The 16,634-nt window shown below is 44.2% G+C and overlaps 1 protein-coding gene and 1 long non-coding RNA gene across 2 annotated transcripts in view; one reads left to right on the forward strand and one right to left on the reverse strand.

The window, feature by feature from the left end:
- LOC122940264 overlaps positions 1–14,846 on the reverse strand; it is a 48,416-nt gene extending 33,570 nt beyond the window's left edge. Inside the window, exon 1 of the long non-coding RNA XR_006390257.1 lies at positions 14,785–14,846. This is a non-coding gene — a long non-coding RNA (uncharacterized LOC122940264). The remainder of the gene's footprint in view (positions 1–14,784) is intronic.
- EVPL (envoplakin) overlaps positions 1–16,634 on the forward strand; it is a 52,273-nt gene that overhangs the window by 25,317 nt on the left and 10,322 nt on the right. The window contains 6 exon segments of the mRNA XM_044296811.1: positions 1,144–1,349; positions 2,035–2,213; positions 3,866–4,004; positions 5,149–5,342; positions 8,685–8,835; positions 15,364–15,447. Coding sequence (XP_044152746.1) covers positions 1,144–1,349; positions 2,035–2,213; positions 3,866–4,004; positions 5,149–5,342; positions 8,685–8,835; positions 15,364–15,447 — 953 coding nt within the window.

The raw sequence follows: 16,634 nt of genomic DNA on the forward strand, positions 1-16,634 counted from the left end.
AGCCTACAGATAGGTCGGTCTAAGGCTACTTTCACACTTGCGGCAGAGGATTCCGGCAGGCAGTTCCATCGCCGGGTCTGCCTGCCGGATCTGGCAAATCGGATGCATTTGTGAGATGCGGATCCGTCTCACAAATGCATTGCAATACCGGATCTGTCTTTTCGGTTGTCATCCGGAAAAAACGGATCTGGTATCTATTTTTTTCTAATTTTTAAAGGTCTGCGCATGCGCAGACCGCAAAACTGAATCCGTTTTGCCAGAACACTTGGGGCCAGATCCGGCATTAAAGGGGTATTCCCATCTTAGACAATGGGGGCATATCGCTAGGATATGCCCCCATTGTCTGATAGGTGCAGGTCCCACCGCTGGGACCCGCACCTATATCGAGAACGGAGCGGGAGCACTGTGGCTGGAGGACCCCGGGTTTCCCGGGGTCCGTCCACCACCAAACGTTATTCCCCGTCTCTCCCATAGAAGTGAATGGGAGCGTGCCGCCCATGCTCCCATTCATTTCTATGGGGCAGACGGCAATAGCCGAGCCAACACTCGGCAATTTTTGGCGGCCCCATAAAAATGAATGGAGGGCGGCTGCGCATGGGAAGTGCGCTCTCCTTCACTTTCGGGGCTCCGTTCTCGATATAGGTGTGGGTGCCAGTGGTGGAACCCGCACCTATAAGGCAATGGGGGCATATCCTAGCAATATGCCCCATTGTCTGAGATGAGAAAACCCCTTTAATGCATTTCAATGGAAATTATTGCCGGATCCGGCATGTGTTCAGGATTTTTGGCCGGAGAGAAAACTTCAGCATGCTGTGGTATTTTCTCCGGCCAAAAAACGTAAGAGGGACTGAACTGATGCATCCTGAACAGAATGCTCTCCATTCAGCATGCATTAGGATAAAACTGATCAGTTCTTTTCCGGTATTGAGCGCCTAGGACGGAACTCTATGCCGGAAAAGAAAAATGCTAGTGTGAAAGTACCCTTACTTTTAGAGGGGTCTTTACTTGACCTGCTAGTATATACATGTCTGTTGTCAGATCAGCCCAATAGATTCACCCAGGGACATCGTGGGTACGATTAGTGTAGACGGATATGCCGCTGTTGATCCTTAATGTTGTCTTATTTTAACAATCCGCCTACAGCTCCGCTGCGAGGTGCCCCTGTACCGCCAGTTCGTACATCCAGTGTCCCCACTGACGACACACAAGGAACACAAATTCTTAACAAATTAAACAAAATCTACGGTGACTTGCAAGACACCGAACAAGAGGTACTGACAAGAGTGCGCACCCCTGTGAACAGAGCTTCGCCAGGCCAGGATCTGACCGGGAGGCTGAAGGCGCAGGAGGTGAGTGAATGGAAAGTTTCAGCACTGACAACTGGTTTTATTACTTTTATATCTTGTATTCCTGAAGTGCAAAGCTAGCCATATGCATGTCAGTCGGGACCTACCTTCTAATGTGTATGGGGCCTCCCGATTCCCCCCGATGACGGGAAAGATATGGCACCTTGGATTTCAACTATGTTTTTCTACTCCCTCCACCAATTTGCTACGGTTGGGCCAACCATGCATATGTATGGAGGGGTCGGGAGAGATAGTTGTCGGTTGTTTGGTGAACAGTTATCTTACGTATGTTCCATTTAAAGGGGTTGTCTAGGATTTTGAAACTGATGGCCTATCCTGTTAGGCCATCAATATGTGATCGGTGGGGGTCCAACCTGTGGTATCCCCGCCTTTCAGCTGTGTAATAATGTCACTGCAGCCTCTTCCTAGGCCCAGTGAAGTCACGGTCATCGGTCACATGGCTTAGGCGCCACTCAGTCCCATTCAAGTGAATAGGATAGGCCATCAATATCAAAATCCCAGACAACCCCCTTTAATGCAAAATGGAATTGTAGATAGACTCCAGTGACATGGCTACAATACAGGATGAAGGTGTTGCATGCACATAACTAGGACGTGAGGCAAACAGACCAAAAATGTAAAACCCACCTGAGTGGTCACAATAACACGAGTTGACCCCTTGTCTCAGGGAACTGCCCAGCAGCTGCAATCGATTGCATCAGAGACGGACGCGGCAAAGAGAGAATGCGAAAACTTCCTGGCAAAGAAACCATCAGGACCAACAGCCACTCAGCTCCCCACGACACTGGCCAACGTGAACAGCAAATACCATGACGTCAAGGCCCTGTCATCACTCTATGGAGAAGAGTAAGTAGGGGCTCTACTGGGTCAGGAGGGGTCTTAGGGTCTATTCACATGTCCGTAGTGCAGTGCGGATTCGCAATACACCCGGCCGGCACCCCCATAGAAATGCCTATTCTTGTCCGCAATTGCGGACAAGAATAGGACATGCTCTTTTTTTTTCCGGAGCCGCGGCCCGGAAGATCGGCGGCGCCCTCCGGAAATGCGGATGCGGAGAGCACAGTGTGTGCTGTCCGCATCCATTCCATCCCCATAGAGAATGAATGGGTCCGCACCCGTTCCGCACAATTGCGGACGTGTGAATGGAGCCTTACAGTTTGACACTGGTGATGTCATTAGTGACATCAGCTGCCTCCAGCTGGGCTCACAATTAGTGATGAGTGAACTATTTGAAAATTAGATTCGGCTATTTTGCCGAATTAAAAAAAAAAAATCGCTTTATGACGAAGCACATTTCCTTGTAAGTAGTGGGTGCAATGACAGGGAGTGGCAATTGCGTCGCTCACAGTCATTGTACCCCTCAGATGCCACGTTCTTAGCTGATCACGGCATCTGACAGTAATAACACAGTGTAAAATAAAAAATAAAATTATACTTACCTCATCCATTTGATAGTGACGGGCCGACTGCCGCCATCTGACATCATACATCAAAGCGCACGGAATTTCAGGCAAGATCTTCACTCAAGATGGCGGCAGCCGGCTCTTCTCAATCAAATAGATGAGGTACGTATGATGACTTTAAATTTTTTTACCGCCATTCATAAAAATTGATTCGCTACAATGAAGCACGAGGAAATTCAGCCTCATGGCGAATCAAATTTTCCGTGAAATTTGCTAAACACTACTCACAATCTAATGTCCCTATCTGAACTACACGACACATATACTGCGCACAGAGCCAATTTCATATGATCGCAACGAGCCTTTCAGGAAGTTTTTGGAGTGCGGGAGGTCATCGGAGTCCTTGGAGGAAACCTACACAAACAGGGTAGATGTTACTCTTTGGCTACATGCACACGACCGTGACGTTTTTTTTGCGGTCCGCAAAAAACGAAAGCCGCCCGTATGCCTCCCGCAATTTGCGGAACGGAACGGGCGGCCCATTGTAGACATGCCTATTCTTGTCCGCAAAATGGACAAGAATAGGACATGCTATATTTTTTGGGCGGGGCTACGGAACGGAGCAACGGATGCGGACAGCATAACTACGGTCGTGTGCATGAGGCTTTTGTCAGATTCCAGCCCATATAATAGACAGCTGGATGCGATGCAGTAGAAGCACACGTATGGTTAAAGAGGTATTCCCGGTTAGATGAAGTTATTCCCTATCCACAGGATTAGAGCCTGGTGACCTGCAACATACAGAAGAACGGGGGGCCCCGTACCGCCCAAATGGAGCGGCAGGTTGAGCATGCACACTGCCATGCTATTCATGTTTTACGGGACTGCTGGAGATAGCCAGGATGAATGGAGTGGCATTGCGCATGCTTTTAGGGGTATGGAACCCAATTCTCGTGACTGGTAGGGATACCACTGATTCAGTACTTATCCCTCATTCCCGAAATACTTCTTCAAGTATGATAACATATCCTGAAGACTTCAGAGCGGCCATTACATTAATATTTGATAGTATGTTAATTCCGCTTCTTCTTACAGAGCTAAAGCATCGCTGAACTTAGAAAATCAGATTAACAGGACTGATGATATGATCAGAGGCTTTGAGAATGTATTGGCACAGGATAAAGTCATTCCTAATTCACCTAACAGCATCCAGCAACATGCAAGTCAGATTCAGGTAAGACGTCACGTCTTTAACCCTTTCCTGGCATGGTGATTTTCTGTTTCTGCTTTTTTCATTTTTACTCCCTGCCTTCCTGGAGCCATCATTTTTTTACTTTCCCATTTACATAGGGATTGTTTATTGCAGGACAAGTTGTACTTTCTAATGGTATGGCACAATTTAATATTGCATAGGATGTAGGGTTATGCTGGAAACAAATTCCAAATGGGGTGGAATTGACAAAAAAACTAAACAAAAACGCAATTCTGACACAGTTTTATTGATTTTGTTTTCACGGTGTTCCCTAAGTGGTAAAACTGACCCATGCCTTTCTTTTCCCGGGTCAGTACAATTACAACGTTACCACATTTAATAGTTTTACTTTCATTTTAATACTAAGAGAAAGTAAAAAACTTGGGATTTATTTTTCTTTTAACGGCGTACAAGGTTTGGGTTATCTAAAAATCCTGCCGAACCTGGAAACAGAAGTTCGCTCATCCCTACCCATAACCTTTTTATAGTTACATCTATGGAGCTGTGTGAAGGCTAATTTTTGCGGGACGATCTGTAGTTTTTAATCACTTGAGCTTTTTGATCACTTTTTAATAAATTTTTGTTGGGGAAGTTAAGTGATGAAAAAATGTCGAAACGGCTATTCTAATTCTTTTTACCATTACACCATTCAGCATATGAGAAAAATATTTTTATATTTTAATAGTATAGGTATTTGATGCCTATGATGTTTATTTTAATTTTTGGGAAAGGGTCTAATTAGAATTTTTATATATTTTTTTTTTATTTTTGAAAACTTTTTTTCTGTATATTCCAATGCAGTGTTGCCACCTTCAGGCCTGCAGTAATAGGCCTGGAAGCCTTGTACAGACTCAGACCTATTACTATTAAGGAACGCCTTCCCTGATCTCAGCGAGGGGAATGCATTCCTACTCAGGAAATGCACGCTCCTGTTTTTTTTAGCTCTCAGATACCATGGTCACAGCATCTGAGGGGTTGAATGTCAGCAAACTCCATTTTTTCGCCGATCACATACATTTGCCGCAGTTATCTGCTGTGTGAAACAGCAGGCACCCAGCAGGTATGTTTTTTCAGGAGAAATAATTGAGTTGGATTTGTTTTTGAATGATTATGGTTTTTCCTGCAGAAAATGAAGAGAGATCTTGTGGACAAACAGGACAATCTTCTGAAACTAAACCGAAGCTTGAAGGACACAGAATTGGCCTGTAACTCCCTTCAGAGCAACACTCAAGAGCACAGTCCTGATTTACCACGTCAGCGCATCCAGGTCCAAAAGCTGAATGATAGATACCATGCCATCGCTGACCAGCTGGACCAGAGGTAAGAGGTGATGACAGAAGTACTGAACCCTGATTCTCCTTCTGTGCACAGCATCAGACCTTGTTCACTTCACAGCAGAGAGGCACATGGCGCGTATATTCTGGGAAAAACTCCCATATTCCATATCAATAGAGCTCCATTCACCTGCTGGAACCAAGAGTGTCCTTCTGGCTTGTGTTGGGCTGGTATAATGTGGTCTACCACAAAACAAAAAGAGGTATAGAATAAGTGACTATTCCAGACAACGGTGTGCGGGACAGTATAATGTATGTATCTACCTGGGACGCATCGCGTCCACAGATTATTGGTAGGGATAAGGGGAGAGGCTATTTTGGTGGCCATCCAATAACGGTGGTAGGATCTGATCATGAGACCCTGGAGGTGGGGAGCCAAGCATATGGTTGACAAATCCAATTGAGGCCCGCCCAGTATCTTACCATTTAAATAGGAGTTCATACCTCTGACAAAATGGAGCTGTTATTTTGCCCCCTGGAGCCCCCCAACCGCGCATCCTACATCTGTGAGAGGAGTCTTATATAGCGATGTTTATACTAGCTAATATGTAGTGGCTATATATCAAGCTTATCCTGTAAAGCAGGCATGTCCAAAGTGTGGCCCTCCAGCTGTTGCAAAACTACAACTCCCAGCATTCCCTAATAGCTGTAAGCTATCCAGGCATGTTGGGAGTTGTAGTTTTGCAACAGCTGGAGGGCCGCACTTTGGACATGCCTGCTGTAAAGTGTCCACACATTGTGAAAAGTATTTTATAGGCATATGTCCTTCACCTCGTCACAGATGTTTGCTGGTCTGGGGCGCTCCAGTATTATTTGATTTTAGTCTGTATGAAAGTAACCCACGGACACGTGCATCCATGTTTTTCCACGGACCCATTGACTTGAATGGGTCCGTGAACCGTTGTCAGTCAAAAAAATAGGACAGGTTATATTTTTTTGACGGACAGGAAACACGGATCACGGAGGCGGATGACAAACGGTGCATTTTCCGAGTTTTCAAGACCCATTGAAAGTCAATGGGTCCGCAGAAAATCACGGAAAACGGAACAACGGCCACGGGTGCACACAACGGCCGTGTGCATGAGGCCTTATCATTATTTTCTGTACAGGTCCTTCTAAAACAATTAGCATATTGTGATAAAGTTCATTATTTTCTGTAATGTACTGATAAACATTAGACTTTCATATATTTTAGATTCATTACACACCAACTGAAGTAGTTCAAGCCTTTTATTGTTTTAATATTGATGATTTTGGCATACAGCTCATGAAAACCCAAAATTCCTATCGAAAAAAATTAGCATATTTCATCCGACCAATAAAAGAAAAGTGTTTTTAATACAAAAAAAGTCAACCTTCAAATAATTATGTTCTGTTATGCACTCATAACAGGCATTTTGGCATTTCCCTCTCCCCAGTCTTCCTCCAGACTCTGGCACCTTGATTTCCGAATGACATGCAAAATTTGCTTTCATCCGAAAAAAGTACTTTGGACCACTGAGCAACAGTCCAGTGCTGCTTCTCTGTAGCCCAGGTCAGGCGCTTCTGCCGCTGTTTCTGGTTCAAAAGTGGCTTGACCTGGGGAATGCGGCACCTGTAGCCCATTTCCTGCACACGCCTGTACACGGTGGCTCTGGATGTTTCTACTCCAGACTCAGTCCACTGCTTCCGCAGGTCCCCCAAGGTCTGGAATCGGTCCTTCTCCACAATCTTCCTCAGGGTCCGGGCACCTCTTCTCGTTGTGCAGCGTTTTCTGCCACACTTTTTCCTTCCCACAGACTTCCCACTGAGGTGCCTTGATACAGCACTCTGGGAACAGCCTATTCCTTCAGAAATTTCTTTCTGTGTGTTACCCTCTTGCTTGAGGGTGTCAATGATGGCCTTCTGGGCAGCAGTCAGGTCGGCAGTCTTACCCATGATTGCGGTTTTGAGTAATGAACCAGGCTGGGAGTTTTTAAAAGCCTCAGGAATCTTTTGCAGGTGTTTAGAGTTAATTAGTTGATTCAGATGATTAGGTTAATAGCGCGTTTAGAGAACCTTTTCATGATATGCTAATTTTTTTAGACAGGAAATTTGGGTTTTCATGAGCTGTATGCCAAAATCATCAATATTAAAACAATAAAAGGCTTGAACTACTTCAGTTGGTGTGTAATGAATCTAAAATATATGAAAGTCTAATGTTGATCAGTACATTACAGAAAATAATTAACTTTATCACAATATGCTAATTGTTTGAGAAGGACCTGTATATGGCAACCTATTACCATACTGCTGCTTTGAGTCCCATAATGAACCTTTGATTATCTATAAGGGGAAACGTGTAGGGACATTGCATGGTGTGTCAGAAAGTGATAGGGCTATATAAGGACAGGTTAGCCCAGGAACTTGGACAGTGCACCTACCATCAAGGTGCATCTCAGGGATGAGCAGGTTTTTTTAAAGGGCAAGAGTAGGCACAGATATGTGATATTCTAATCCTCTGTCTCCATTTTTATAATACTGTCCTATTTGTGCTAACCGTCCATTGTATTGACAGCTTTTTGTACTGTGATTATCAGGGTCCAGTTTGACAGCACTAGGTAGGGCAGTTGTGGAGATTTTATCATCAGGATATGTGTTAATATGAAGTTTTATTCTGTGAGATTTTTTTGTGCCCTGGAGGTGGAGCTTCTCAGTCCCTCCCCTCTGCTGTGAGTGACAGCGGTAGTGGCCTCCTGGTTGGATGGTACAGCTGTCACTCGGAGCAGAGGGGAGGGGCTGTGAAATTCAGAGAGCATGTTACAGTGAAGCTCAGCCTCCTGGGCACTTGCAGGACAAAAACCTGGCAGAATAAAAGTTCATCCTGATAATAAAAGCTCCACAAAATATATATTTGGACTGCTCTCCACAGCCTCTGCCTAGTGTTGTCAGTTTAGCATGGTCAAAACTGCTGACAGATTCCCGTTAACAGGGAATGTATTTCTTTACAATTTTTTAAAACGAGATAATGATAGACCATTTTCTTCTAAACTGTTTTTATTTTTATTTTTTATTATATGTTGTATTTTACTTTCTGTACATGATTATGGAGGCTGCCATTTTGCCTGAGCTGAGACATGGACCATAGAAAAGCTAGAAATAATAAATAAAAAAAGTTTCACAAAAACTTTATTTACAAGAACAGGAAATTTCAGGACAATACATGCCCTTAAAAAAACTTCTTTATGGTAAATCTTACTATTCCAGGATAAAGTGTTTTTCTAGCGTCATTCTGTTTCCTTGGAGGTCACATTGTGTGGGTGACTTTTATGTTAACCGAAGCCAACGTGATCTAATGCTCTTTCCATAGAGAGAAGTTGCTCCGAGATACCAATCTGCCCTACCAGCAGTTCAAATCCTCCAGTGAAGGCCTGGATTCCTGGCTGAATGGTCTCCCCCATAACCAGATCACACCATCGGATTCTCCTAGTCAGGTCAACTACAAGCTCCAAAGCCAACGGGTAAGTAATAAATAAGGAAGGTACAGTCTATATTACTCAGCAATAGTCCATATATTACATATACAGTATGTATACCCATGCATTGCACATAATGACACTCTATAGACATTCAGTTTAGATATAGCAGAGCCCCTACTGTCAAATGGGTCATATGAGGACAGAAAACATTCCTGCGTTCTTCCACTACCCATGACCATGAATGATTCTGTCGCTGGAAGAAGCTATGATGTTTTTCTAATCTAATGCAACCCCTTTTACACTTTTTCTGCCAGGGGTATCTGAACATATTGCACCTCTGGTAGGGGCAGATCCAGGATTGGGGCGAAATTTTCCATAATTTGGTCATGCCTCATTGCCACTACCTTAAAGAGGACCAGTCACCTCTGTTTTAGTACCTACTTGCACCTCCCATGTAATAGCAATTCTGGAGCATCTATTTGTATGACTCTATGATGTACGATTCCTTTATTATCCCTTCTATAAGTTATTAATGAATTACTAGCAGTTTGCAATGAAGATCCAGATGGGTGTTACCAATAGGAGGTGTGTTCCTACACAGTCTGACACCGGCAGCAATGACTGGATAGTGTCAGCCATGTGCAAGGACAACGCCTTACTGGTAAACAACTATCCGCACCGTCATTGTAAACTGCTAGCAATTCATTCATAACTTTTAGCAGGAATCACAACATAGAGTCATAAGAATAGATGGGGATGCAAGTCGTTACTGAAATAGACATGTCAGTAGAGGCGAGAGCTCCTCTTTAACTCTGTATACTGCACGATCAACACAAGACAGAAACCAAAAGCAGAATAGAAACACCTAATCATGTGGTCAGGGACAAGTGTACACTACCACTACACAAGAACCAATATAACCAATAATACCGCCATACAGTCGGCCTTGTAATGGTCAGATACCAGCTCTATATCACACTGCACTGATCAGACACAGTCACAGGTAGAATACATAATAACTGGAGGAGCGGTCACCTCTGACTTGTCTGTTTTGCTAAATACTTGTATTACCTATAATAATACATAGATATTAGTAATTAGCGTTCAGCGAATCGAGCTTCAGTCGAGACCTGTCTCCGTACAGAATTAAAATGTATTGTCTCCGTGGAGGCAAAATTTGTTTCATCCGAAGTCATGCAAGACTTCAGTGAATGAATTCGGTTATCACTTCTGCGTCTTTAAAAACAGTTCAAATTCGTAATCCGAAGTCAGGTCTGGTACCAGCTGATACCTCGGTCCCAAACCCGACTTCGGATTGCTAATTTGAAATGTTTTTAAAGAGGTAGAAATGATAACAGAATTCATTCACCTAAGGGCTCATGCACACAAACGTATTTTCTATCCATGTCCATTCCGTTTTTTTTCCGGACCGTATGCGGAACCATAGATTTCAATGGGTCCACAAAAAAAACAGAAGTTACTCCGTGTGCTTTCCGTTTCCGTATGTCCGTTCCAAGAAAAGATAGAACCTATCCTATTATTATCCGCATTACGGACAAGAATAGGACTGTTCTATTAAGGGTCAGCTGTTCCGTTCTGCAAAATACGGAATTGACACGGACGTCATAAGTATATAAGTTTTGCGGATCCATTTTTGCGGACCGCAAAATACATACGGTCGTGTGCATGAGCCCCAAGTCTCACGCAACTTCGGGTAAAACGAATTATGCCTCCACGGAGGCAATACATTTTACTGCTGTACGGAGACAGGTCTTCGTACAGCATTAAAACGAAGCGTTAGAACGAATTGACTTCGGATCTATGATCTTAAGCACTATTCGCTCAACACTACTAATAATACATACTGTATATAACCATCTAATGTGTATGGGCTCTCCTGACTCTCATTCGACAGCAGATATCGGAGAAAAAAAGGATCAGGCAGTTGTTTTTCAATATGCCTGATCCTTATGTTTTCAGAGGAGTTTGGCAGTAGCTTACTCCCCATTCCCAAAACTCATAAGTATGAGGGCTCAGGACAGATAGCTGTCGAACAAGTTTTCAGCTGACGGCTATGTAAAATGTATGGCCCGCCTAACACCCCATTTAAGGCTACTTTCACACTTGCGCTTGATCGGATCCGTTCTGAACGGATCCGATCATATTAATGCAGACGGAGGCTCCGTTCAGTACGGATCCGTCTGCATTAATAACTTAGAAAAATTTCTAAGTGCGCAAGTAGCCTGAGCGGATCCGTTCAGACTTTCAATGTAAAGTCAATGGGGGACGGATCCGCTTGAAGATTGAGCCATATGGTGACATCTTCAAGCGGATCCGTTCCCATTGACTTACATTGTAAGTCTGGACGGATCCGCACGCCTCCGCACGGCCAGGCGGACACCCGAACGCTGCAAGCAGCGTTCAGCTGTCCGCCTGGCCGTGCGGAGGCGAGCGGAGCGGAGGCTGAACGCCGCCAGACTGATGCAGTCTGAGCGGATCCGCTCCATTCAGACTGCATCAGGGCTGGACGGAAGCGTTCGGGTCCGCTCGTGAGCTCCTTCAAACGGAGCTCATGAGCGGACAGCAGAACGCTAGTGTGAAAGGAGCCTAAAACACGACCATCTAAATTCTGGAAGCATCATTGTATGGTTAGATGATTGCCCATACATCTCTAACCAGGATATACCCTCACTACTAACATGCGCTACATACACAAACATGCTCATTATATATACATTTACTTACACATACATAATAATCTTTTTATGCCTGCCACCCTATCTCCACAGCATTGGTTGCTGACTGCATTAGAGGGATCACAAGGCCCGGTAAACCTCCATACCTATTGTCAACATGACACTCAGCACTCAAACTGCCTAAAACTCAAACATATACATGCAAAAAGAATGTAGAAATACTAGGTTAAGGAGTGTAAAGGTTGCAAGGTGACTAAAAAATTGTGAATAACTTGTTTTTTATCTGTTCTGTTACGCCATTCACTGCATAGGAGATATTTTTTAATAGTTCAGACTTTTGCAGACGCGGTGATACCGGATATGTTTATTTTTTTTAAACGTGGAGACATCAGTATATCTCTTGAAACGGTTGACAATGCACAACAAAGAGCATAGCAGACAGAGATCAGAGAGATTGCAGGTTAAAAGGGTTGTGTCACAAAGCATATTCTACATTTTTTTAGACCAGCATTTGGATCTGAATACTTCTGTGATTGCATGTAATTAAAAATTTCGTATAGCCAGTGAGCTATTCAATAAACGGTATCTGTATAGCGCCACCTGCTGTTCGTCCTTTTTCTTATTATTTTGTCCGTATCACTGAGCTGGTCGCACGTGCTCAATTTAAATCTTCAACTGCCACCACCCATATGTTCTGTTAGAAGCTGTGGCAGTTACAAGGAGAGAGCTGCAGCAGAAAGGACACGCTCCCTGAGCTTCTAGGCTGAATATAATCTAGCAGAGCAATGAATGGGGAGATCTCTGGATCCATGTGAGGTACAGGGCTGGTTCTAGCTTTGTTAGAAAGAGACTGTCATGTACTGTTTGATGTCAATTATGGCATAACCCCTTTTAAGTAAGCAGGGTGGTGTCACTGAGGCACCAGCCTTCTCTCTACATGCCAGCCTCAGGGGACCAACGGAGGTGATGATGACTAGAGCTAATAAATATTCATTTGAAGATAAATTCACTGAATACCAAGATGTTAAAAAAGACAGTTTCTGTAACAACACTTACACCACTGAGGGCAACTTCCTAAAACGTCACTTTTAATCCACATACAATTAAAAATACCAAAACTAATAAATACGGTCCCAAAACTGGACTATGATATCTATAGTGCAACAAAGCTGTCAATACAATGGACGTATTGCAAAAAATCTGGACAAGATATATTTGGGGCAGAGAATCAAGATATAATATATCTGTCCCTATTCTTGCCCTTACTAACACTGCTCAGCCTAGAGATGGTGGTAGGTGTACTCTGTCCACGTACCTGGGCTAACCTGTTCTTATATAGCCCTACCACATTCTGACACAACATACAATGTCCCAACATGTTTCCCCTTATAGATAATCAAGGGTTCACGAGGGGACTAATAATATCAGCAGAGGCGTAACTATAGGGGGTGCAGAGGTAGCAGTCGCTACCGGGCCCAGGAGCCTGAGGGGCCCAAAGACCCTTGTGCTGCATAAGAAGACACACAAAGCTCTGAGGGAAGGGGGGCCCAAGCCTAACTCTTGCACCAGGGCCCATGAGCCTTTAGCTACGCCCCTGAATATCAGTATGGTAATAGGAGGCCATATATAAAAAAAAATATAATAACTGATAAATCAAAAATACTGGATGCCCCAGACCAGCATACATCTGTGACGAGGTGAAAGTACTTATACCATGTACTGGATTAAAAGTTAAGTTTTAGGAAGTTGCCTTCATTTGAAGATACTCAACTGTTTTTACTGGCTGTACGGAGTGTCACCTGTGTTATAGTAAAAATCATATGATGTTGATGGAGAAAGAAGAGTCCAATTTACCACCACCAGAAAAAAAACAATACGAGAGACCCTTGTTTTTTTTTTTTTTCAGACATGAAGCTTTATTTAGACTAATAGGCCTTATCAAGAATTTTTATTTTCACTGATGACCTATCCTTTGCACAGGTCATCAGTAACGATGGGGGGTCTGACACCCGGGACCCCCGGCAATCAGCTGTTTGAGAAGTCACGTTTATCGGTCACATGGCCTAGGCACAACTCACCCCTATCGAAGTAAATGGGGCTGAGCTGAAATACCAAGCACAGCCGCTATACAACGTACGGTGCTTGGTGAGCTGAGAGAAGGCCGCTCCGTACAGTATTAGAATGTATTGAGCCGAAGTTATTGCTTTGCGAAGTCTCGCGAGACTTCGGGTAATAACTTCATAAATCAATTTCTACTGTAAAATAAATATTTCCCGAACTCGGGTTCGGTTCCAAGGTACCACTTTGGATGCTTCATCCAAAGTCAATTCGCTCATCCCTAGTCTGCACGCCAAACCCGGAGATCTAACATTTGGCATTTAAGTTAGGGCTCATGCACATGAATGTATTTTCTTTCTGCTTCCGTTTTTTTTTTTTACAGACCGTATGCGGAACCATTCACTTCAAAGGGTCCATAAAAACAACGGAAGGTACTCCGTGTGCATTCCGTCTCCGTATTTCCGTTCCGCCAAAAAGTAGTGCATGTCCTATTATTGTCCGCAAATCATGGTCCGAGGGCCCATTCAAGTCAACGGGTCTTCAAAAAATGCGGAACGCACACAAAAACACATCCGTATGTCATCTGTATTTTGCGGATCCATACTGTAGAAATGCTATGCCCAGCCCATATTGCTCATGTGTTTGGTGATTAATAAGTTACTGTTTACGATCTTCAAAAAACGGATCGCATACGGATAGGTTTTGTGGAATAACGGAACTGAAGAGGACTTAAATCAGAGGGAAAAAAAAACTCAGATATGGAACAACGGTCGTGTGCATGAGCCCAAAAGTCTAATTAGAGTGTTACCTTATAGGGCGGAAGATTTCTCCCTGGCTGTGACGCTCTGCAATTGGACTGCGGCACAGCCAGGGAGAAGGAGACGCCCATTGAGAAACCCTGGCGTCTCCTCCTCCCTGTTCCGATGCTAGTAATTAGCATACTGAGCGGGGAAAATACCGGAGGGCACAGCGGGCGAACGGAGCGGCGTCCAGGAATAATAGTAAGCACTATAGGATCCCTGCTGTATGCCCTTCCTAACGTGCTACTTATCTTATAAAGTCTGGACCCATGAAAGGTCCTTTTTAAACAGAAAGATCTTTATCCTTCCTGCTCACATCTGTACATGAAGTAGGTGTCGTAAATAGCTATTCCCAAGGCTTATTTGATTGTAACTATGAGAAGACTCTGATTAAAGGGCTTCTCTCATCAAAAAACATGGACCTAAAACCGGCTCACCTGAAGGATGAGCCCTTGACAGCTGAAGATCATGGTCTTGGTCCCATCAGCCTCCGTTCCTGCATTCTTAGGAAAATTGCACTTTTGTAAGACGCAAACTAGCCTCTAGGAGCAATGAGGGCGGCTCCCTCTTCATGCCACGCCCCCACTGGTAAGACTGACAGACCAGGCAGTGAAAACATATTCACACCTGGCCCTGAAGTCTTGTAGGAGCACATTCGACACATGCAGAGTAAAAGGATGGCTATTACCCCCTCTGCCTGGCAGTCTCCATCCCTTTTGCACATTGTGGGCATGCTCTCTAACCTGTGATGAAAGTGACATCATCTACTGTGAATGGTGGATTCTGTGTTATCTATATATAGGCTTTACCTGTCATTGTAATCCTACCTGTGATGATAATGAACTGAATGCTGAGATTTGATTTCTGCAGAACGGGAATTGTAAGCCTATTATTAGACTATTAGAAAACAACAAGATTTCATTTTTTTTATTTTATTTTTACAGTGACTTGAAGAGTTTGATTAACTTGATTTACATAGGTTATATTTTGTTGATGTATTCCCTTTATCATTTCAGAGACTGGTGGAGGAGATCCAAAGGAAGGAGCCAGAAAAGAATAACGTGGTGAAGCTTTCCAAAGACTTGACAAATTCTCTTAATGTAAGTTTCTTCTTGCTTTTTGGCTTGCGGACCTCTACGATACCGTCGGCAGCCTGTAACCACAAAGCGTGCTCCTAAGGAAAGGTTTCTGCTCAGTGGACCATGAATTTACAATGTGCTAGATCAGATACAACACCACGGTGTAGGATAGAGGCTCCGACACAAGGAGAAAGGGCCGAGACACACGACATCACTGAGACGATAAATTGCGGAGAATGACCGGATTCTTCACTGGGTCATATGATGAAGACATCAAATGTTTGCTGTGTACATAACTTTGGGAGCAGCAAAGAGAACCTGCTGTATGTGCACTTTTAATTTGGTTAGATCAACTTGTCTCTTTAGGGTTACAGTGACCTGTGATCCACCAAACTTCTTCTTTACAAGGGAGATACAAATTGAGGTTGATATAGATGCCTTCTCGGTCCTCGTTCTGATGTCCATTTATCCTCTTGACAACAGGAAATCAGAATCGGTGGAACAATTGATTTCCTCCGGACCCCCACTTATTAGCTGAATGAAGGCCCCTCATTGTATATCCAGCCACAGGAGGTACTGTTACTCAACCCATTTAAGTGAATGGGGCCAAGTACGGCTGAGCTGCAGTACCAGGCCACACCAATATGTATGGGCGATGACAAATTATGTAGACCCCTTTATTCTGATGATCAGTGGGGACAGCCAGGTCTCACCCCCACTCATTGAATATGGTATGGATAGACCATGGGTTCTAAATCCTGGAAAATCCCTTTAAAGAGGACCTTTCACTACTCTACAAACTAAAAACTAACTATACCTGTGGGCAGAGCGGCGCCCAGGGGTCCCCCTGCACTTACTAGTAAGTCTGGGCGCCGCTCCGTTCGCCCGGTATAGGCTCCGGTGTCTGCGCTCCCTCTGACTGATTTCTTGTAGGAGGCGTGTCCCTTGCTGTAGTGCTGGCCAATCGCAGCGCATAGCTCATAGCCAGGCTATGAGCTGTGCGCTGCGATTGGCCAGCAGTGCAGCAAGGGACACGCCTCCTACAAGAAATCAGTCAGAGGGAGCGCAGACACCGGAGCCTATACCGGGCGAACGGAGCGGCGCCCAGACTTACTAGTAAGTGCAGGGGGACCCCTGGGCGCCACTCTGCCCACAGGTATAGTTAGTTTTTCGTTTGTAGAGTAGTGAAAGGTCCTCTTTAAGTAATA

The sequence above is a fragment of the Bufo gargarizans genome, chromosome 6 (genome assembly GCF_014858855.1).
Source record: "Bufo gargarizans isolate SCDJY-AF-19 chromosome 6, ASM1485885v1, whole genome shotgun sequence".
In the NCBI taxonomy this organism is placed as follows: domain Eukaryota; kingdom Metazoa; phylum Chordata; class Amphibia; order Anura; family Bufonidae; genus Bufo; species Bufo gargarizans.